This window comes from Cnephaeus nilssonii (genome assembly GCF_951640355.1).
Source record: "Cnephaeus nilssonii genome assembly, chromosome: 14".
Taxonomy (NCBI): domain Eukaryota; kingdom Metazoa; phylum Chordata; class Mammalia; order Chiroptera; family Vespertilionidae; genus Cnephaeus; species Cnephaeus nilssonii.
Window position 1 is genome coordinate 1,211,867 of NC_137085.1, and position 21,601 is coordinate 1,233,467.

Consider the following 21,601-nt stretch of genomic DNA (forward strand, 5'->3'; position numbering starts at 1 on the left):
GGGCCCAAGCCGCGGGCCGCAGTCACCGCCACACGCGTGGGTGGAGGCCGCCCCTGCACCTGGAGCTGCAGGGACCCAACAGGAACAGGAACACCCAGGCCACTCGTCCCGGGGGCCGACTCCAACAGCGAAAGCAGCAGGTGAGCGCTCCGAGCGCAAAATACTTTATTGAACAATCTGCAGTGTAACAATTTGCATTTAGGAAAAATAACAGCCCCTCGGGGAGCTTCTTGAATCAAGTCACTAACAGAACAAGGGGGAACCCCACCCCCTGGACAGGGACAGCGGGACCCTAGCGAGGCGGGGCCTTTCCCAGAGAAAGAACGTGGGTCCCATCACAAGTCTGTGGGCTCCCCAGACGGTCACGTGACCCAGGAAGCGGGAGGACCTGTGCCGAGGCCACATTCCCATGACCCTCCACTGAGATTTAAAATGCCAAGCAGAACCACAGAAATTAGTTCCTAGTGATTTTTATAAATAGTCGCTGTCCTCAGTCCCTTTAGGCTGAACGAGAACGTGAATGGTTCTGAGAACCGTCGGCGAAGGTGAAGCTGGAGGGAGCAGGGGGAGGAGGTCCCGTTGCAGGTTCACTCGGCGAGTCAGCCCGGCCGGGCTGTGTGTGGGAAGAACCGGGGCAGAAATAGCAGCTTCAGGAGCTTCTGTCAAGAAATTATTTGAAGCCACTTTCTTCAAGATGTCGCCTGCAACGCCAGCCCGGTGGGGAGCACGCCGGTGGATGGCGAGAGCGTGGCACCACAGCGGCTGTGCTGGCGCCCAGCCAGGCTGCTCACGGAGCCAGCAGCTGAGTTCCAGTCGCGGTTTCAACACCGGCTGATGGGCGAGGACCAGCCACACGGACACAGGCCTTGCGTGGCTGTCTCCCTCGTGGGCGGACAAAGCCAGTCCCCTGGTGGCAGGGAGCCCTCGTGGTCCTGATGGGCCAGACAGGCCTTGGCTGCGGGAGAGGACGCACCACACTGACCACGTGTCTCAGCCACGCCCGCCAGCGGGGATGCCGGGGGCAGGAGCTGGCCGCAGGGCCGCATCGGTGTCGCTCAGTCAGACCCGCTCTTTCCTCCGGCGTCTTAGAGGAACCGGGACGGGCCTGGCAGCCACTCCCATCAGGCCTGAGACGCCCGAGGCACTGCAGCTCAGCTCCCGGCAGCAAAGGGCATCCCGGCTGCGCAGCGTGACGTTCCTACGTGACTACAAAGGCTCGTCCTGAGCTCATTCCTAGGTAAAGAGTGGAGCCAAAGGTCCCTCCTTTCCTCGGGTCTCGGAGCTGGGGGGTGACTGGCAGCTCTTCCCACGGAAGGTGCGAGCACGTGGTTCTGCTGCGTGTCCATCGGGCACGGAGGGAGGCCAGGGCGGTCAGCCGAGTGTCGGTGGAGAGCCGTCTCAGGTGCCAGGTGCCGACAGCAGGGTCCAGTCTACCTCAGCACCGGGTACTTCCTCTGGCCAATCCTCCCAGGCCTGGCGCTTCCCGAGGTGGCCGAGGCCTGAAACGACATGAGCGGCACTGATTCCGCCCGCCCCCGAGGGGGGTGACCCGAGGGGGGTGACCCTCGCGAGGGCTCAGCTGCGACGTGGGCCTGGGTAACAGGCCAGACACAGCACTGACGACCAAAGGGCAGGTCTGCTCTGTCCCGTTTTCACAGCCGCGACCACTGGCCACGTCAGTGTCAGATCCTGGGGTTCCCCTTAAAGGTGCAGCAGTTGGTTAGGGGCTCAGAGGGAGCCAATTCCAAGGGCTGAGCATCTGCAGAGAAGGACAGGCACTGACGTGCTCCCTCACAAACCCTGCCCGACCTGCAGCTGCGGGGCTCCTGCAGAGGCATGAGCTGCAAGATCAAGGTCTCGGGCGGGGGGGCGGGGGGAACCACCACCCAATCCTGAAGTGAAAACAGACGGGTCCCAGGCGGGGCAGGCCTTGGCCCTGGGAGGGGGAGGGGAACAGAGGCCAAGAAGGGGCCTCATGGGCAGCAGGACGGGCTCAGAGTAAGGAGGCTGGGCACCCCAGGCAGCGAGGCAGGGTGTGCACCAGGCGCAGGTGATTTCCATGCTCCATGCCCAGAGCTCTGCAGACCCCTGCCCCGGCCACCCTGCCCCGCAGCCGGTTGGTGCTGTAGAGGCAAGAGCCTGGGAGGGAGGGGAGGGGGAGGAGCAGTCAGGAGCACCTGCCTCTCTGAAACCAAAGAAACGTGTTGAAAAAGGGAAAAGAATGCCCCGATGAAGGACGCGGCCGGCAGGCGGCGGCAGCACGGCCCAGCCAGGGGACGGCAGGACCCGGGGCGTGGCCGAGCCGGCGCTGATCTCCCGCTCCTGCCCAGGAGACCGCGCAGCTTACCTGTGCGAACTGCGCAGGGTTGTAGAAGGGCACGGATGCCGCGGGGGGCGCCTCTGCCGGGGGGTGGTCGCTGGGAGCCTGAGAACCACAGAGAGCGCAGATCAACACGACGACGTCACAGCCACAGCCACAGCCAGACCCTACTTGTGGGTAAGCCACAAAGCAGCATGCAGAGGGCTCGCGACCGGGCGTGCAGGTGCCGCGCAGCGTTAGTGCGGTGAGCAGCCAGCAGGCACGGCAGCTACTGCAGGTCTAGTGTCCGGCGCGGAACCAGTGGGTGACACGCAAACTGAAGGCCACGTGATGCCTTTCGACCAGTCACGGGGAAAAGCCCGGTCCACGCGACACGGAAGATGCAGCATTCCTTTCCTGCCCAGCGACGGCCATAGGACCGCCGTTGCCGACACACTCGCCCGGCTGAGCGTGAACCTGCTTGTGCTTGAGCAGAAAGAGGAATTCTTCCTTTCAAATGAGAGCACCTACCCTGGCGGTACTGACCCGCTCACAGCGAGGCCACGCCCACACCGTGGGGCCACGCCCAAGGCCAACCATTTGGACAAAGCCAATTCAGAGAGTGCAGTTACAACCCCACCCCGGCACGTTGGGGTCACTCAGTGGCCAGTGCGTCTGCATGTGGACACTCTCCGAGCCGCTGAGAGAAAGGAACGCTGCATCCGTCACATGGGGCTGGGGACACCGGGGGCCGTTAGTGAGCTGCCAGCACAGCGCCCGGAGGAACACAGGTGACCCCGTAGAGCCCTGTGTTCGGTGAGAACGCCGGCACGGGTACCTGGTGGAAGTGCTGGCTCACTTCTCGGGACAGGGAGCTCAGTGAGCTACAGCGCGAAAGCTACAAAACCGAGAACAGACAGTCACGTGCGCCGCTCGCGCCGGGAGCGACTCGAGAGCTTGAAGAGCCACGAGAACTCCAGCGGGAAGAGCCGGTGAGCCTCGCAGCCCGTTAACGCCCAGGTCTGGTTAAGGAACGTTAGTGGGGGGGGGGTCTGTCCAGGCCTCGGCCAGAGCCACCGACCGCAGGGCCCTGAGGAATGCAGGAATCGGCGTGCCAGGCTGCGGGCAGAGCTTGGGACGTGACCTCAACCCCCCCCAAGGACTCTGCTCATAACCGTGCGATTGTGTTTAAGGACACAGCAACTCTTCAAGCTGTGAAAGCGTTCCACCTGCCTGTTCTGCCATTAACACTCATTTCTACAGGAGGAAGCCACCGGCCCGTGAGAGCGAGCTTCCTGGCCCGGCCGTGGCAGAGACTCTGGGGCGCCCCTTACCTCTCCCCCCTGGGGACCATCCAGTGGGCAGGGGGCCAGTTCAGAAGCAGGGAGCGAGGCTGCCGAGCTCACAACCTGCCGGGAAGGACAGGAAATGCAGCAACCACCGAGGCCCAGCGAGCGAGCCTCCCCACGGGCAGGTGACGTGGCGCCCTCCTCGGGCCCAGGCTACAGACTGCCCTGCTCCACGGAGAGCCCTCGGCGAAGTGGAGCAAAGAACCCACTGTGCGCGCACTGGACATCGCGCCCCACGCCCCACGCCGCGCCTGTGACCTGGTGTGACCTGTGTCCCCTTTCTCAGAGCAGGAAACTGAGGCCTGGAGAGGTGACTCGCACCTCACACAGCTGACTAAGGGGAACCAGGGCTGAACCCGGCTGGTCCCACCTCAGAGCCCACACCCTGAGCCTCGGCTTCACATCCAGTTCTAACCATTCAGCACCTCTTTCCTGCTGGGACCCCAGTGAGACAACGGGCACCCCCACATGGGGTGACAGTGTGAGCCCCCACTGGGCCGTTGCCACGGACACAGCCCACAGATCAAGAGCCGTTCCTGGCCAGGGAGGAGGCAAACCCCCATGGTGCCGCCCTGTCCCGCTGTGCCTGCTCACCTGGGGTTCCGAGGAAGGTTCTGGAAGGGCTGAACCCCCAGCTGGCGCCTGCCCTTCCCTGCCAGACCCTTCTGTGGGCAGGGCTCCCTCTGCATCTGTGCAGGAGACAGCAGGGAGGGGCTGACACATCCCAGCGGCCGGCTGTGTCCACCCACCAGCATGCATGCACTCGCGGAGGGAGGGCACGTGAGGAGGGAGGGCAGGCGCGGAGGGAGGGGAGAGAGGGGAGGGAGGGCAGGCGAGGAGGGAGGGCAGGCGCAGAGGGAGGGGAGAGAGGGGAGGGAGGGCAGGTGCGGAGGGAGGGGACGCGCGGAGGGAGGGCAGGCGCGGAGGGAGGGGACGAGGCCCTCTGCACCCTGTGAGCACTCCTCTCCGGGGAGAGTAAGGCCAGCGGCTCTCAGGGAGTCAGAGGTCAGGCGGTGGCTAACGCAGATGTGCCGCCCGCACTGCCTACCTGAGTTTGGTCCGAACAACTGCGCCGGGATCGGGAGCGGGGCAAGTGGGGCAAAAAGGTCCGCGGGAGCAAGAGCCGGGTCAGTGCGCTGGGACCCACCCGGGTTTAAGACGTCCACATAGCGCGCTCGGCTTCCAGCTACAGCGGGGAGGCGGCCAGTCAGCGGGCGTGCCACCGACCGCTCCCACGGGCCCTCCTCACTGCGGCAGAGGCGGCGCCAGCAGGAGCCCTCCCGTCCCACCGAGCAGCTGCGGGACGGCCCCTCCGCGGCGCGCCTCTCTGCTGGGCACCTGCCCCGGGCGAGGGCCCATTCCACATGCTCTGCACCCTCACCACGGGGGGGGGCGGAGGGCGGGCATCCCCTGCAGTCCCTCAGGAACAGGCCCCGGTGCACCAGCAGGACACACGGTTACCCAAACCAGCTCCGCTTCTGGTCTGTTACCTGCTTTTCTAGAAAACATGTTCACAGAGGCTCTGGGGGTCCCGCCAGGCCCAGGGGCGGCAGCTTGCGGAGCCTTGGGGAGCGACACCGGGGGCGGGGGCGGAGCCTTCTTCTGTGGAGGGACAGCGGCTTCAGAAACCTGCTCCCGAGCCCAAAGGCCCGGACGTGCCACAGAGCGAGCCTCGGAGGCAGGGCCTCCTCCCGGCACAACGAGCCCCCAGCCCCACGAACCTCCTCCTCCGGCTCATTGGTGTCCACCCATCGGTTCTTCTTCTCGTCCCAGACGATCTGTGCGGTTGCGAAAGCAAAGAACAAGGTCAGCGGCAGAGCCGCGTGCCAGCCCGACTGCCCTGCGACAGGGACCTGAGGGGCTCGTGTGTGCGTCGTGCTGAGCTGAAACAGTGCCAACAACGCTGCCGGACACGCCACGGCGACACCCACCGACTTGTTCTTGTCGTCCGGCAGGTACGCTTCCGTCCTCTTCTTCCCAGTCAGCCAGCGCGAGAACCAGGACTCGGCATTCTGAACCAAACCAGAGCCACCACGTGAGGGCCGCGCCGAGCAGAACGACACAGGACGAGCCCGTGGGACCCCCTCAGGACCCACAGCCAGGAGCCCGCGGACTTGTGTCCACGAGGGGAGACCTGCAGGTCTGACAACAGGTGCTGGGAAGGACAGCGCCCGCGGCTGAGGACGGAGTGGCACCAACAAGCACCACCCTCACCGGGAAACGCCAGAAAGCACAGCCCGGGGTCACGTCCGGCAGAAGGGCCGGCAGGAGCGCCAGTGCCCACCCTGCCACGGGACAGGGCCTGGATGCGGGTGCCGCTGCGGGCAGCTGCCAGGAGGGCGGCCTGCACCACCTACAGCGCCTTCGAAAACAGGCAGAGCGGGTGCTGGTGGGCGGAGCCCAGCGGCCCGCCGGGGGAGGGCAGGACTGGGGCAGCCACAGCGGATCCCCCCACGGGGGACGGGCCTCGTTCAGGCGAAACTCGACCAAGGCTGAACTCCTCGGTGAGACAGGCAGAGCCCGCCCCGGGCGGAGGGGACAGGCTGGACACGCAGGACGCAGGCCTCGGGCAGCAGGACCGGCCCAGCTCTGACTGGGCGGTGTGACGCGCGGGCACCGACAACGCCCACCACTGTGCCCCTTCACACCGAGGCTCAGCGGCTGAAAGCGCGCCTGGCTCGGTGAGGAGAGACACGGCGGCCGCGCCCTTGCTCCTGGTGCCGGGCTGCCGCGGAGCCGGCCGGCCTGGCTGGAGGCGCCGATTACCTTCTTGGGCTCCTTGGGCTCCTTCTTGGCTGCTGGCGCCGCGCTCTTCCCGCCGGGAGCGGGCGTCGGGGACGGAGGCTGCAGGGCCCCCAGGCTGGCAGTTCCCCATGGGGGGGCCTCGGAGTCCGGCGCCATCCTCGGGGAGCCCTGGCCAAGGCAACGTGGGAACCGGTTCACCTGGGGCACTGCCCCGGAGCCCCAGAACACCCGAGAGGCCGGAGGGCGAGAGCGAGGAGGGAGGAGGCGGGACGGAGGGCTGCCCTGGCTCCTGGGCCCACAAAACAAGCGGCTTATCCGGGGCACCGGGAACCAGAGGCAGGCTCCGGGCGGGAGAAACGGACTCCGTGCCCCGAGCGTCCAGACTGGTCCGCGGAGCCGTGGCCGTTTTAATGCAAGATGTCCCTGGGTTAGAGTCTGTTCTCAATCCAGTTCAACCCTCGTTTTTACTTTTCCAGGACAGAACGTCTTAATGGTAGAACACACAGTGCACTTTAAATGACAGCAATCGCCTGCTGGCGGTGTCCATGCTGAGCTGGGCACCCTAAAGAAGGTTCCAGAAAGCGGCTGTATAAAGCATTTGTTGCGCCCGCTGGGCATCAGAGCAAACAGGTGGTATTTGTACCCAACAGGTCTGACAAAATGAATCTGTTCCCAGGAACCCAGGGGGACTACAGGGACCCCGTGGCAGAGCCGGGGCGGGGCGGGGGCGGGGGAGCCTCAGGGGCCCCCTAGAAAAGGTGCAGTGACAGCGCTGCCAGGTGGTGGTTCTGCTCCCGCACGAGCACATGACCCTGCCCACTCGTGTTCTCTCCCAGCGCCTTCTCCTAGGAAAGCCTTCGGGAGCGTTTCCTGTCTTCAGCGCTATCCGCCTACTGCAGGAGCCCCAGGACTCCCGGCCCCTGGCCCGCAGGAAAGGTGGGGAGAGCAGTACCACGTTCTCAGATCTGCCGCCCAGATCCTCTTCTCTCCGCTCTGCCAGCGAGCCTCTCCCGCGGGGGTCCTGGGGCAGCGCTCCTGTCAACGGCAGAGAGGGCCTCTGTGACCGCAGAGCCGCCAGGCACCGGACAGAGGGAGCGGCGCGGAGGGGGCCGTGCTCTCCCCGTGCTCTCCCCGTGCTCCGTGAGAACCAGGCCTGAGCACCCTCACCGCGGTCTCCTCCACCCCCACCCCCACCCCCACCTCCCGGGACAGGAGACCCATTCGGCTCTGCTCCGCGGTGACCCCTCGCAGACCCACCTGGGTCCTGGGCCCGGAGCAGGTGCGCGCCCTCCTGCAGGGACGATGCGCTGGGTGGCAGGCCAGGCCCTGGGTACCGGGCTGCGGGGTCCGGCCCAGAGGGCTCTGCAAAGCCAAGCGCAGAGCCTGGGGCTGCAAAGCCAGGCGCTGGCTCCCCAGGGCCCGGGGGCGGCACGGGGAACATGGGCACCCCGGCAGGGATGGCGGGTGGGCCCTCGGGCAGCGTCGGCGGAGCTGTATGGGGACAGCGGAGGAGTCAAAGGTGCCGAGGCCACGTCTGTCCTTGCAGCAGCCCCAGTGCGAGCGGCTGCGGCGCGGTCTCTGCACGGCCCGCTCCTCCCGAGACAGGAGGACCCGCCACCGAGCAGGAAGGGCCAGGACAGGACAGCACCGCCGGCGCCGAGGAGGCACGTGGACGCAGGACCCGACCTCCACCTCTGGAGCTCCTCCGGCCACCACCCGCCCCGGGCACCCAACGCCATGAGACTGCCGAGCTTGGCAAGGTTATGAATAAGCACGAGGGAGGGAGGGGGGAGGGGGAGGAGGAGCAGGAGGAGGAACAAGCGCCCCGGGGTTGTCCACGTCTGGAAGCTGCCGTCTTGAGAGAAAGGTGCGAGGGCCTTCCCCGCGCAGGCTCACCTGATGGCAGCAGCCACACGCCCTGGCCAGAGTGCTCGGCGCTGGGTGCAGGTGGCGCCAGCAGTGGGTTCTCAGTGCCCGGGTGCGAGGGCTGCTCAGGTCCTGGCCCATCATACTGTCCCACCTCGGAGCTGGGGCTGCTGGCACAGCGCTGGGGGAAGGCTGGGTCCTGACGCCACACCACAGCGCCCTCCTGTGGAGAAACGGCTCAGGCCTCGCCGGCAGCCAGGCTGTGGGAGCCGACCCACCTCACCCCCCACCCCCCACCCCCCACCGACTGCTCACTGCGCTTCTGGAGGCCCTCCCACAACCTGCACGCCTTCCCGCTGTCCTGTCCGTTCCCAACACCCAGGTGGAGACCAGGCGCCCGCGAAGTGCCAGCCGTGACTGAGCCACGCTCACCTTGACCTGCCGCTCCACACGCTGCAGCTGCACCAGCCAGGCGGGCTCCACGAAGGACTCCTCCTCCGGCCTCTCCCTCAGCTGCGGGTCGAAGAGGCGTAACTGGGAAGCGATCTGGAGACATGAGAAACGCAGGCCCGTTACTGCCAGTGTCTTCACACCTGTTCCGACCTGGAGGGGGCGCCCTCAGGGCTGAGCTGGCCTCTGCGCGCAGGCCTCCCACTCGCGGTGCCGCGGGCCACAGGGCGAGCCTGGACGCCACAGCTCACGGGAGTCAACCTCTGGGCGGCTGCATGGGGTCAGCAGGGCCCAGACTCCGGAGCTGAACTTCCTGCCACCATCACCTGGCGACAGACTGGACTTGGCCGAGCCAAGGGCGGAACTGACATAGACATAGACGTACTCTGATCGGGTGCGGGAGGTGGGCTAGGGGGCGGAGGGGAGCTGGGGGGCCGTGGCGGGACCAGATGAAGCCAGCTTGCCTCAAACTATCTAAATCTCCATAATAAAAAACCTTCTAGGTGTCCCTTGAGCACACGCTCCCCGGGAGGGGAGACACAATGCTGTGGCCTGTGGCACTGGCTGGGCGCTGTCCCATCCCGTTACGATTCACACAGTTCTGAGCCAGTCATGCTGCCTCACTGCCCAGGGCGGGGAAACCAGGCCGCAGTGGGTCAGCAGGAGCCAAACCCAGGCTGTTGGACCCACGGCTCCACTAACGGCTGGACCGACCGCCTCTGCTTCTGGACTTGGAGCTCACGGCGCATCGGTCCGGCGCGAGACGGACAAACTCGTATGCTAACAGACCAGCAGCTGCCCGAGGGCATCTCAGTGCCGTGACTCGACCCGGGTCGGCTGAGCGCCCGCCAGTGCCGACCTCTCCCCCGAGTCTGGCTCCCTGACCCCGGCTGGGGGGACGGCTCCGGACCGCACCTGGACCAGCTGGCTGATGAGCACCGGGGAGTGCGTGTGCGGCTGCAGCAGGATGCCCTTGGCGATCACCTCGCAGTAGTGGAAGGCCTGTGTGGCCAGCCCCATGTCGGCCAGGCGGCAGGAGTAGATGAACTTGAACACCTGGAGCAAACACACCCACACACACAGAGCTCAGGCACCTGGCGCCTCCCCAGTCTGCAGCCGCCCCACAGCCCCACAGGCTGAGAACGTTCTGGACGACTCGTGTGTCGCGCATCCCCCGCCGCCCCCCGCAGCTCTCGTCCCCACTCCTGGAGACAGGTCAGAGCAGAGGACACGGCTGAGCTTCGGAAACCCACTCTCTCTTCAGCCCCTCAGAGCTGCCAGGTCCAAGTAGAGAGGCCGCAGCTCAGCACACGCTGCAGAGCCCCGCGCCCACACGGACTGTCCCACAGCCAGTCTCCTGGCTCAGGGTCATGCAAGTGCTACACACACATGCACACACATGCTCACACACACTCACTCCTGGGTCAGATAACACTCCCCATCACACTAAAAATAGCCAATAGAAACAAAATACGCGATAATATTTAAAATATTAAGACCCAAAATACAACAAAATCCTCAATTCAACAGGGTTTAGTCTTAAACATTACAGATCAATGTCTCCCCAAGATTTCAAAAAACACTGCCTTTTGCGTGAGAGTTTTCCAGCCCGCAGCCTCACCAGCCCTGTGGGCGGGGCTCACCTGTTAGCTGGGCATGGGGCAGGACTGTGGGCCCAGCCTGTGGGCGGAGCTGACCTGTTAGCTGGGGATGGGGCAGGACTGCGTGCCCAGCCTGTGGGCGGAGCTGACCTGTTAGCTGGGGATGGGGCAGGACTGCGTGCCCAGCCTGTGGGCGGAGCTGACCTGTTAGCTGGGCATGGGGCAGGACTGCGTGCCCAGCCTGTGGGCGGCGGGGCTCACCTGGAAGTTGGGCCTGGGGCAGGACTGCGTGCCCAGCCTGTGGGCGGAGCTGACCTGTTAGCTGGGCATGGGGCAGGACTGCGTGCCCAGCCTGTGGGTGGAGCTGACCTGTTAGCTGGGCATGGGGCAGGACTGCGTGCCCAGCATGTGGGCGGCGGGGCTCACCTGGAAGTTGGGCATGGGGCAGGACTGTGTGCCCAGCCTGTGGGCGGAGCTGACCTGTTAGCTGGGCCTGGGGCAGGACTGCGTGCCCAGCCTGTGGGCGGCGGGGCTCACCTGGAAGTTGGGCATGGGGCAGGACTGCGTGCCCAGCCTGTGGGCGGTGGGGCTCACCTGGAAGTTGGGCATGGGGCAGGACTGCGTGCCCAGCCTGTGGGCGGCGGGGCTCACCTGGAAGTTGGGCATGGGGCAGGACTGCGTGCCCAGCGACTGTGCGTACTCATAGGCCTCGGTCCTCTGGATGGCTTCGTTGGTCGCAAACTTTGAAAATGGCAGACTGCGGAGGGAAGGAGGGGATGTGTCTGAGCCGGACCCCAGGAGCAGGTCGGGCCACACAATGAGGCCGCAGGCCACCTCCCGGCTCCGTTCTGGGCGACAGGAGGGGGAGGGGCACACAGTTATGCGATTCCTCACCTGTGGTTCGATCCAATTAAGACGAGTTTGGTGGCTTTCTTTGTGTAAACCCCAAAGCCCACTTCGGCCATGAGGTAGCAGAAGTGCGCAGCGTCTAGGAGGCCTTTCGAAGCTGAGGAGACACAGCGGGCCACGTCTCGGTCGGGGGGCTCTCCCGAAATCAAAGATGGCAAACAGGAAGCGGCAGTGATGCCAGAGGAACGGAGTCCCGGCCCTTCCACCCGACACAGCGCACAGCCGCCTCCGTGCCCCACGCACGGCCTCCGTCTGCACGGACCCACCTAGCGTGTCGCCCATCGTGGCCATCGTCCTGGACTCCACATCCATGTTGTTGTTCAGGTTGGACAGAACCATGGCGAGGTGCGGCCTCCAGTCTCCCCACTTCTCGTCGCCGCAGCACTAGGTACGGAAAGCCAGCGGGAACGCCTTACCCTGGGTGACCCCGGGCGAGTGTCCCAGCCTGCAGGGTCGGCGCAGGGAGCGAGGGGCCAGGGCAGAGAGAGGCGGTCTCATCCTGCGATGAAACCGCCGGGAGCAGGGCCCACGCCCGGGGCCGCGAAACGGCGGGAGCGCCACTGACCGTGGACGCGGCAGGCATCCGCCCGGACATGAGCTGGTAGACGGTCTGCAAAGGGTCGTTGATCGGAAGGCTGTTGGCGAATCTGGGGAGACACCACGCGGAAGCTCGAACCCGGCCCGGCTTACAAACAAGACCGGCCCGTCTCAGCCCTTCACCGACCAGCCTGATGCCTCCCCCGCCCCCCCCACCCCCGCCCCCGCAGCAGTGCCCGCCGCTCGGGATTAGACGCCCGGAGAGAAGACAAGGCGCTCACTGGTTTGACAGCACCGTGCCATGAACAGGGCATGGCGGCTACGCCCCTGCAACAGCCCCGCAGCGCGGGGAGGCCCCGCTTTCTCTGCCGCGAGCTGGACCCTGTGCCTCCAAGAGCCGCCACGGCACGGCTGCCGGACAACTGGTTGCGCCCAGAAGCCGCCAGCCCAGCGACTCTGTACCTGGTCATGACTCTGGCGTGTGTCCGGCTGTCCATCTTGCTGGCAAGTAGCAGAGCATGACCCCACAAGCCGTTCTTCATCGCAGACTCCAAAGCATCCTGCAGAGCAGCGCAGCGTGAGCTGAGGTGGCAGCGACTCACGTGACGCCCCCAAAACACACCTGTGCCACTGCCGTCACTCTCCCCGGCAACGTGCCTGTGGCCGTAGGTCCTGCTTTCACCAACTGCTAAACGCGGCCCGAGAACAAGCAGCCCTGGCCGGTGGCGTGGTTGGTTAGAGCGCTGTCCCCAGGCACCAAGGTTGCAGGTTCGATCCCCAGTCAGGGCACATGAATAAGGGGAACAAACCCACGTTCTGTTTCTCTCCTCTCTATTAATAAGTGGAACAAGGAGGCCAGTAGACACGGGACGATGGGGAGGCGGCGCTGCCACCCCGAAGGGTCCTTCCCACCGGGGCCCCTGTGCACGTCACTCCCAGGCGGATGATGCCTCTCCCATTGGGCAGAGCGTCCCCTGAGCCACGTGACCTGATCCATTCAGAGAACTCTGACCGTGACCTGAGCTGATCACGACACACAAGCTCCACGGACTTGGGGCTGTCAGACCCCTGCCACCGGCCATGCAGAGCTGGGCATGTGCCCACAGGGACCCCTACCCTAGACCCGCCCTCCACTCGGCACAACCAGAGAGAACACCCACAGCGCCAGCTCTCCCCAGCCCGCAGCCTCTGCACACGCCGTGCCTGATCCATTCCCGCTGGGCACCGCCCCCCCGCCCCAGCACACCTCAGAGGCCGAGCGCACCCCTAACTGACAACGGGCGGCACGTCTGTCTCGTGCACGTGTTCACCCGGCGGCACTGCGCAGGCGGGCACAGCCCGAGCGCCATAGCGCGTGCACTTGTGCGGGAGTGAGAGGGAACTGCGAGTCTTCAGCGCGGGCCTGTGCGAGGAAACCCCGCTGACGCCCTCAAGACGACGGGCCAGACACCTGGTCACTGGGTTGCCGTCACGGCCCGGTGCTCTCGAGGCAGGCCTGTCCCTTCCACAGCTTCCTGGCACTTAAGCCCACGCGGTGGACGCCAGGACACGCCCTGGCGCCCGAGAGCTCGGAACTCACCTTCTTGCGGCCATAGAGCAGCAGCTCCCGGAACCGCTCCGTCTCCTTCTCCAGAGTGCTGGTGGCGGCCTGGCTGTCGGTGAGGAAGGAGAGCTGGGCCTCCACCGACTCCTCCTCCTCGGCCTGATCCAAGGCCTCGTTGGTGAAGTCGATCAGGTTGGCCTCGTTGGGCGACTTCCCAGGAAGCCACACTGTTCTGTGGTCTTGTAACAACAGCTCGGCAATGTCCGTGCCCACCACGGTCTGCAGGGCGGCGGGTCAGGAAGAACAAGGCCTTCACTACGGACAGGACTTCCCTCAGGTCCTGCTGGGGAAGGCCGCCACCCCCCACACGCCCAGGAGCCTGAGAGACAGACCACAGACTACCGACAGACCAGCACGGTGGGCCCGACCCTCCCCTCGCCCCGGCTGCACACCCCGCTTGTCTCCCCTTCCCCACGTCACTGCTGAGACGGCTCTGCGTGCTCGGCCCAGCACAGAAATCCTCCCCACACCTTGGGGACCCAGGATCCCTGAGATGCGAGGCCAAGAAGAGGCGTTTCAAAGGGAAGAAGACACGCACCCCGTTCTGCCTGCACAAGAGGATGATGAAGTTCCAGAGGAGATTGGCAGACTCTTTGTCAATTAAGCTCTCGTTCTGCAAACACTTGGTGGCTTTGCTCTGTGCAAAGTTGATAACGTCCACTTTATGGGTGTCGTCTCTGAAACAAGAACAGCCCTCAGTGGACAGCGCCGAGCGCCGCGGCCAAGCCAGGCTCAGCGCGGCACCCACAGCTGCCCGTGCCCGGCGGGACGTACTTGCCCAGCGGCCCCGGGAAGGTGCGCATCTCCTCCTGCTCCGGCAGGTGCTGCAGCAGCGTCTGTGGACAGGGAGGGACAGGGAGGGGCAGGGAGGGACAGGGAAGGACAGGGAGGGACAGGGAGGGGCAGCTCAGGGCAGGGCCCGCCAGTGCCCCGTCTGCTGACCCGAGGAAGGCCTGTCCCCACCGGGAGGCAGAGGCGCTCCACCGGGGGCACGGCCAGGTCTGGTCGGCAACAGTGACTTTCACCCTTTAAAGCAGTGAGACCTATTCCCCCCTGAACTCTGGGCCAATACACGTGACAGAGGCCGGTGGGCCGCAAAACAGTGCCTCCACACTGGCCCCAGGGCACCCCGACCCCCATGACCACCTCCCTAGCCGTCACTGAAATCACCAGTGATGAACACCAACAGGGCCCGCCCCTCAACATCAGAAACTCAAAGGAAGGTAAAAGACGTACAACCAAACAGAACAAACAACCCATCGACTGAGGGCCACACAAGAAACACTCTGCACGACGTTTTCAGACAAGGACGAGGCACGGGCGCCTGCTGGCCCGTGGCCGCCCCCAGCTCACCTCCATGCTGTGCACCTCCACCAAGGCAGGCTGTCCTTCCGAGGGCAGATTGGGGATCACTCGGATGAGCTGACCCCCAGGACCAAACCTGGCACAGACATGAGGCACGGAGAACTTCTCCGGGGAAGTGGGTCTCGACGGAGCTGCAGGGAGGACGTGGACAGGAAACAGCGGGGTGTCAGCTCTGGGGCCTCGGAGTCAGACCAACAGCTCGGATGTCAAGGTGCCCACAGGCTGGGGCCCCAAATTAACGAACTTTCAGCTGGAAGTCACTAATGGCTACAGACCCCATTAAAATAGAACTTCAGTGTGGCTGAGAAAAACGTTTAAATCCTTAAAAATGAAACCATCTCCTCTAAATCTAAAAAGCTCCTTTAAAAACCCGCCCCCAAGCGCATGTCACAAGCAGCAGCACCCTCGGACCCTTGTGCCTCAGCCTTCGTTCTCAGCGGCGGAGCCCAGTGACCCGCACCCAGTGAACGACCCGCACCCAGTGAACGACCCGCACCCAGTGACAGCGAGAGGCGCCACACCTCAAGTCAAAAAGGAGGGCTGCTGCCCAGCCTGATGGCTCAGGTCGAGCATGACCTGTGCACTGAAAGGTCACGGGTTCAAGCCCCTGGATTTTCGGGTTTGGTCCCCAGTAGGGGCGTATGCGGGGTGGGGTGGGAAGGGGGAAGGCAACCAATGGATGCAATTGGTGCTCCTCACATCGCTGGGTCTCCCTGCCTTCCTTTCTCTGAGCATGTCCTCGGGCGAGGATTTCAACTGAAATACTCTCTCAAGAACTTTACATACTTTTACAGTTTGCAAGATACAGCATTTAGCAAACCTTTCCGAGGACTGAGAACGTGGCGATGGGACAAGTCTATGGCAGCTTTTCTAGGGGAATTCAAGTTCCCTCCAAAGGCTGCTTACCCGCGTGGTCGGCATGGGAACATGAGGCCCCGCCCAAGAGCCTGGCGGTGAGCCTGCACAGAGTCACACGCACGCACGTGACAGGGGCAGGGCAGCTCTCCGGCCCGTGAGGACAGCCCCAGCTGAGGGTGCTGCCAGCCCAGCGGACAAGCCGGGCCGAGGATGGGCGTGCTGCCACAGCTGTCCATCCTCCCGGGAGGATCGGGCCACCCTCGTGAGTGCCTCACGGTTACAACTCGCTCCTGCTTCTTGCCCCAGGCTTGTGAAGCTACGGAGGGGTGACTCGGCGCCCCCCGCACCTGTGGGCACCCAGGGCCTTGACCACACACACCTTGCTCCACGGCAGGCCAACCGGCGTCAGCAGGGTAGCCGTACTCTGGGAAGCCCTGGGCACTGCCGCCGAAACTGCTGATGTAGGCGTCGTAGGCATAGTCCCCGTGGAAGGAGCCTGGCGGCGGCGGCGCCTCATAGGGCCCCATGGTCACGTTGCCGCTTCTGTAAACCTGACTCTAGGAACACAAAGCCGGCAGCTCGTTGGCTCCCAGGAGCACCAGCCAGGCCTGGAGCTGCTGCAGAGCAGGGGACCTGGGTCTACCAGAGCCGTGGACAGAGCCTGCCCGCCGCCCCCGTGGGCCCGCGCACCTGCTGCGAGTGGGCGCTGAAGCTGCTGTGGCGGCTGTGCACGCTGCGCAGGCTCTGTCCCGAGTGCTCGCTGTGCACGCTGCGCCGGTCCACGTCGTCCCCGTAGGGGTCCCTGTGGGGCTCGGGGTCGTCGTCAAAACTCCCTGTGAAGCGAGGGTCGTACCTCCAGGGGTCGTCGTACCTCTCGGGCCTGGAGGGCCAATGGGGTAGAGGCAAGAGTGGGCACTGAGGCCGCTGGCATGACGCACTGCTACTCCACACTCAAGCCCTACAGGTCCTCAGCGCCCACTGCCCGCACATCAGGACGGGGCCTGCCTCGCAGGACGCGGTCAGATCCCGCCCCTGAGGGGGTGCCTGGAACCCAGGGGCAAGGTCAAAACCCGGTGAAGGTTCGGAGGAGCAGGCTACAAGGTCACAGCCAGCGGTCACGCTGCTCAGACACCGAGGAGACAAGGGCAAGCCGGTCCCAGGCGCTTGTTCTGCGCCCACAGTGAGCAACGCCAGCGGGCCCGGTCTGCCCGCCCCTTTCAGACAGTGACCGTGACGCAGCGGCTCCCCGGGACCCCAAGCCGCAGCTGGTGGGGCATTACAAAGCGCAGCCCTGATCCCGTCCCCCTCAGCGAAGTGCGTCTTACCCACCTGTCAGCATAGGCGTAGCTGTCTTTCCTGTACGGCTCGTATTCCGCGTCATACCAATACCTGCGGTCATAGGGGCGGGGATCCCTGAACCCAGAACCATAGGGGTACCGATCCCAGCGGCCCGGATCTGCAAGCAAGGGATGAACAAGCTAATACAACACGCGCGGAAGACACTGCCCAGCCTGCCCGGGAGACACGGCGCCCCCGGCACGAAGAGCCTCGCTTTCCTCCCAAGAGGCAGCATGACCCTGGGTGCTGAGATGACCCTGGGTGCTGAGATGACCCTGGGTGCTAAGATGACCCTGGATGCTGAGATGACCCTGGGTGCTGAGATGACCCTGGGTGCTGAGATGACCCTGGGTGCTGAGATGCCGGAGGTCTTGGCTGAGTCCTGTTCCCGTGTGTGATACCCAATGGCCGCTGGCTTTTTTCTCCCAATACACACCATTAAGAAGATAAACCTGCTACCTGACATCTTGGTTACATTCTTGCCCATAGTTACTTTTTAATAGTTCATCCCGTAACTCTACGTTTTACTCACATCTCTGCTAACGTGGTCTAGAAAGGGCTAAGCAATACTCTCAGAACCAAAGGACCGCTTACAAAGGTCAGTCCCATGAGAACCACCCAGGTGTGCCGTTCTGGCAAGTGTGTGCAGACGTTCTGTTGAAGGGATGCAGGGGTGGGAGGGGAGGCAGAGGCCTGTGAGCGGAAGGCGGGGTGGGGTAGGAGGGCCGTGTTGGGGTAAGCGTGTTGGGATAAGCGTGTTGGGGTAAGCGTGTTGGGGTAAGCGAGGGCTGCAGGCCCGGACCCTCTGCACTGAGCAGGACACAGCTTGGCAGAGGGAGGAGCAGGGTTCCGGGACACGTGGCCACGAGGCACACCCTTGACAGCGAGGGGACACGTCTGCCCCTCCGGTGCCGGAGCCACAGCCCCGTGGCCACAGAGCAGGCAGACACACCAGCGCCCAGGAGCTGCTCCTCTGTTCCTCCGATCGATGGGAACAGTCGCAGGGACAGGAGAGGCAGCCAGGGCCCCTGGTAACTGCTCATGTGGTCACGTCACCCTCGGGCTGTGACTAAGATTCAGCTTCTGGGTGAAGAGCAGCAACAGAATCACTTCCAGAAGCAGGTGCCTGTGGCTCTTGGCTGAAGGCAGAGACTAGCAGGAGGGACCCGGCCTCAGGCCCGCAGGCACCGCGTGCCGGCTGCCGTGTCCTGCGAGCTGCGGCGGCGCAGTCTGCCGACCTATCGACCTACCTCCATAGTCGTACTGGCCGCAGTAGTAGCCGGCGTAGTCGCTCTGGCTGCTCCATCCACGCTTGGAACCGTAGTAGCCCTCAGGAGGCCCCTGCCTGAAACCACACGGGGATTACCAACAAGCCGCCTGCTTCTGGGAAGTGCGACAGGCGTCCGTCAGTACGGGCTGCACCCGGGCGACAGGCACTCGTCCAAGCACTCGGTCGTGGAGAGTCCCAATCGGAAGACCCAAAGCCAGGAGCGTAGGGCTTCCCTGCACCCAGCGCACTGAAGTGCCTCACGATGAGAACCTCACGAGCACCCGGCACAGTGTGTGACGTTCTCAGTGCCTCGCCCAGAGCAGGCCCGGGACAGGCTCTCGAGTGTGGATGTCACACTCAGCAGATGCCAAGGCGCCGAGGTGTGGAGGGGAGCCGGATCTGACTTCCAGCCCCGCCGCGGACCGTGCCAGTGTGCTCCGGGCGGGCGGGTGCGCCCAGCCCTGGTGCCCTCAGAGCGGACCGGCGTGGGCCCCGCCGTGCACCGGCCAGGCTGGCCTCACAGAGCAAGCCTGGCTGTGACCTGCATTACAGAAAAGGTGGAATTTAGCGGGAAGATCAGATATCTGACCTGGGGCAGTAAGATTCTTGAAAGGGCTTAATGGCATTTTTGCTTACTAATAGCAAGTTTTAGGTAATACTTCATCTTTAAAAAAAACCACATTTTTATTGATTTCAGAGAGGAAGGGAGAGGGGGAGAGAGAAACATTAATGAGAGAGAATCATTGATTGGCTGTCTCCTGCACGCCCTCTACTGGGATCGAGCCTGCAACCCAGGCATGTGCCCTTGACCGGAACTGAACCTGGGACCCTTCAGTCCCCAGGCTGGGGCTCTATCCACTGAGCCACACCAGCGAGGGCTGTACTACTTGATTTTTAAAACAGACTTCGCTTGCGTCTCACTCAGCTGAGCCTGAGGCCTGGTGGGCGCAGCCCAGGGGAAGGAGTGCAGGGCCTCAGCCCAGCAGCCACTCTCACTGGCCCCGGGTGAGAGCACCTGTCCGCACATCGGGGGAGGGTTCCGAAGTGACCCAACGCAGCACAAAACCAGGAGCACGCACCTCCTCGCCCCACGAACCCTGCCCTCGTGGGAAAGACCATCACAGAAACGACAGGCCCACGTCACCTCGAGCAGCGCCCAGAGGGATGTGATCCCAGCGGCACAGCGAAGGCGAACTCACGCTCCACACCGCGTGGAAACACGCACGCACCCCAACCAAAGCGGGGAGGAGGCTACTCCCCAGCGCTGCCAGAGCGGTGCCGGCGCGGCAGACAAGGGGACACACCTCCCACATACCTGCCTCTCCACACCGAGGCAGCGCGGGCCTCGGAAATGTCGCCACGTTGATCTGCAGGCGGGTGAGCGAAGGGAAACGGAATAGCCAGACGCAACCGGCTCCACCCGCCTCCGCGATCCCCGGCCTCCCAGGGGTTCTAGCGAACACCGGCCCACTGCTCTCACTGAGTACAACGCTCCCCGGGGACAGGGTGGGCCCCAGGTGCTGGGACCCGGAACCTCTGCACATCAAGCACCTGGTCCGCTGGCCACACGCAGGTCAGCGCGCCCCTCTGTGGGCCTGGACAGAGGCCAGCTGCTGGCACAGACTCACAGACCAGCTGCCAGACACCGAGGAGCCAGCCTCAGGAGCCACGGTTCTGAACAGCAGTGCGTGAACCAAGCCTTCATCGGCGGCCACCCCTCTCCGTCCCGCGTTTAAGGAACCGCATACCCTGGCAGCACCGACCCCTGTGAGGCGGCACTTCGCCAGGTGAAGGCTTTGGGAGGCGGCAGAGCTGGACACACTGACAGCCGCCTCCCTCGTCCCGCCGTCCCAGCCACCGAGCGGGAGGCCTCTGAGCTCCAGTTCTCACGTGGCTAGAGGTGCGGCCAGGGCTCTTTCAACATCCTTGTTGGTAATCACAAAACCCAGCCAGGGTCTGCGCGAGAGGAGCCGGCCGGAGCGCCGGCACAGAGGCTGCTGGGAAAACACCGAGGCCCAGGGCCGGCTGCACTCTGCCCATGCCTGCCTGGCCTGAGCACCACGGACTCTGGCCTGTGGTGGGGACCAGTCCGCAAGGTAAAGCTGCCAGTCTAGGACCCTGAGCATTCAGTCAGCGAGCCTCCAGGGCGCACGCGCCCCAGCGATGAGACCGCAGCCCGGGCTGGGGGAGCCCTGCCCGAGGACAGTGGTGCCTCCGGGCCCCGCCCTGGGTCTGGCTGACCATGACCATGGCTGCATGGTGTGTGCTGACCTCCACATAACGCATCCTGCAGCCTGTCCACATGGACAAGATGGCGACCCAGCAGGGCTGTACAACTCCTGACACAGTCTTTCCAATCAGGACATCACTACCACAGCCAGCGGCACAAACGTCAATCACCTGGCAGACGGCCGGTCTGAGCAGTGACTCGCCCGGGAGCTGGGCCGCTCCGGCTCGGGGTAGCGGTAGTTCTCAGTGTAGGTGGACGCCGCGCCATCGTAGGGCCTGTACCTGGGATCGTATAGGCCGTAGACGTCCTGTGGGAAGACAGGTTTATGCAGCATTAGACCCCCCTGAGCAAGAGCACCAGCTCTAAGCTGCACGGACCACTCTCCCCACGGCCTGGACACGGGACTTCCGTGCAAAACAGAAACCCTCCAGGATGAGGCCCAGGCAGGCAGCGCTGTCCTGCACCCCAGCCCGGCGCTGCTCAGGAGAGGCCAGCATGGCAGCAGGCACCCTGGAGCCGTGGCAACTCCTGAGGGCTCTGTTAGGCTTCTGCCTCCTGAGGGCTCCAACGCGGAGGTGCCGGGACTCAGGTGTGCCCTGCCCCGACACCATCCCAGGTAAGCAAGCCAAGGAGCCAGGCTCCATCTGAATGGCCTCAGAGGGAGGGTACTTGATTCGTAGAGGCGTCCAGCTTGTTACACATCACTGACCGCCACGGCTCTGCCTCTAAGGGGCGGCTGTGTGAGGACCTGAAGCAGAGAGGAGGGGACCCAGGCATCAGCCAGATCAGTTCTTCGTGTCTGAGAGCCCGGCTCTCCGCCACTACCTGGCACACAGACTCCTTGAGTGGCGCGGAGCTCGGGTGGCAGAGAGAAGGCAGAGGGGCGCAGGCTCCCACAGAAGTGCTGTGGCCGGGCCAACCTCCCGGGCGCCGCAGTAGCGCTCACAAAGGACCTGGAGCGGGCGTGTGCTCCTTGGCCTCCCGGGGCTCCCAGCAGAGCTTAGCTCCCCGCTGTGGGAATCAAGTCCTGGGGAAACCTACACTCGCAGGTGTCAGTGGTCAGAGATGTGACCAACCACACACACACACACACACACATGCTGAGGGCCCACAACAGGGCACAGGTCTCCCATCAGCTGACCCGGCCCAGCCCTGATCCAACCTCTTTTGAACACAAGGTC

At 64.4% G+C, this 21,601-nt stretch overlaps 1 protein-coding gene across 10 annotated transcripts in view; it reads right to left on the bottom strand.

Moving 5' to 3' along the window:
- Positions 1 to 144: 144 nt before the first annotated feature.
- Positions 145 to 21,601, bottom strand: part of SEC16A (SEC16 homolog A, endoplasmic reticulum export factor) — a 30,258-nt gene continuing 8,801 nt past the window's right edge. For 8 of the 10 annotated variants that reach the window (XM_079790510.1, XM_079790509.1, XM_079790515.1 and 5 more), the window contains 29 exons: positions 20,591 to 20,727; positions 18,171 to 18,265; positions 16,912 to 17,038; positions 16,273 to 16,462; positions 15,962 to 16,139; positions 14,713 to 14,855; positions 14,134 to 14,195; positions 13,898 to 14,036; positions 13,336 to 13,578; positions 12,219 to 12,316; positions 11,785 to 11,866; positions 11,486 to 11,603; positions 11,205 to 11,316; positions 10,962 to 11,067; positions 9,625 to 9,765; positions 8,692 to 8,805; positions 8,290 to 8,482; positions 7,651 to 7,884; positions 7,346 to 7,428; positions 6,415 to 6,561; positions 5,580 to 5,660; positions 5,370 to 5,426; positions 5,139 to 5,250; positions 4,697 to 4,834; positions 4,243 to 4,337; positions 3,634 to 3,708; positions 3,138 to 3,197; positions 2,348 to 2,425; positions 145 to 1,499 (listed from right to left, as the gene is read on the bottom strand). In XM_079790510.1, the coding sequence (XP_079646636.1) occupies positions 1,431 to 1,499; positions 2,348 to 2,425; positions 3,138 to 3,197; positions 3,634 to 3,708; positions 4,243 to 4,337; positions 4,697 to 4,834; positions 5,139 to 5,250; positions 5,370 to 5,426; positions 5,580 to 5,660; positions 6,415 to 6,561; positions 7,346 to 7,428; positions 7,651 to 7,884; positions 8,290 to 8,482; positions 8,692 to 8,805; positions 9,625 to 9,765; positions 10,962 to 11,067; positions 11,205 to 11,316; positions 11,486 to 11,603; positions 11,785 to 11,866; positions 12,219 to 12,316; positions 13,336 to 13,578; positions 13,898 to 14,036; positions 14,134 to 14,195; positions 14,713 to 14,855; positions 15,962 to 16,139; positions 16,273 to 16,462; positions 16,912 to 17,038; positions 18,171 to 18,265; positions 20,591 to 20,727 (3,507 nt within the window). In that variant the 3' untranslated portion in view covers positions 145 to 1,430. The remainder of the gene's footprint in view (positions 1,500 to 2,347; positions 2,426 to 3,137; positions 3,198 to 3,633; positions 3,709 to 4,242; positions 4,338 to 4,696; positions 4,835 to 5,138; positions 5,251 to 5,369; positions 5,427 to 5,579; positions 5,661 to 6,414; positions 6,562 to 7,345; positions 7,429 to 7,650; positions 7,885 to 8,289; positions 8,483 to 8,691; positions 8,806 to 9,624; positions 9,766 to 10,961; positions 11,068 to 11,204; positions 11,317 to 11,485; positions 11,604 to 11,784; positions 11,867 to 12,218; positions 12,317 to 13,335; positions 13,579 to 13,897; positions 14,037 to 14,133; positions 14,196 to 14,712; positions 14,856 to 15,961; positions 16,140 to 16,272; positions 16,463 to 16,911; positions 17,039 to 18,170; positions 18,266 to 20,590; positions 20,728 to 21,601) is intronic. The other 2 variants (XM_079790511.1, XM_079790512.1) reach the window with 2 other exon arrangements.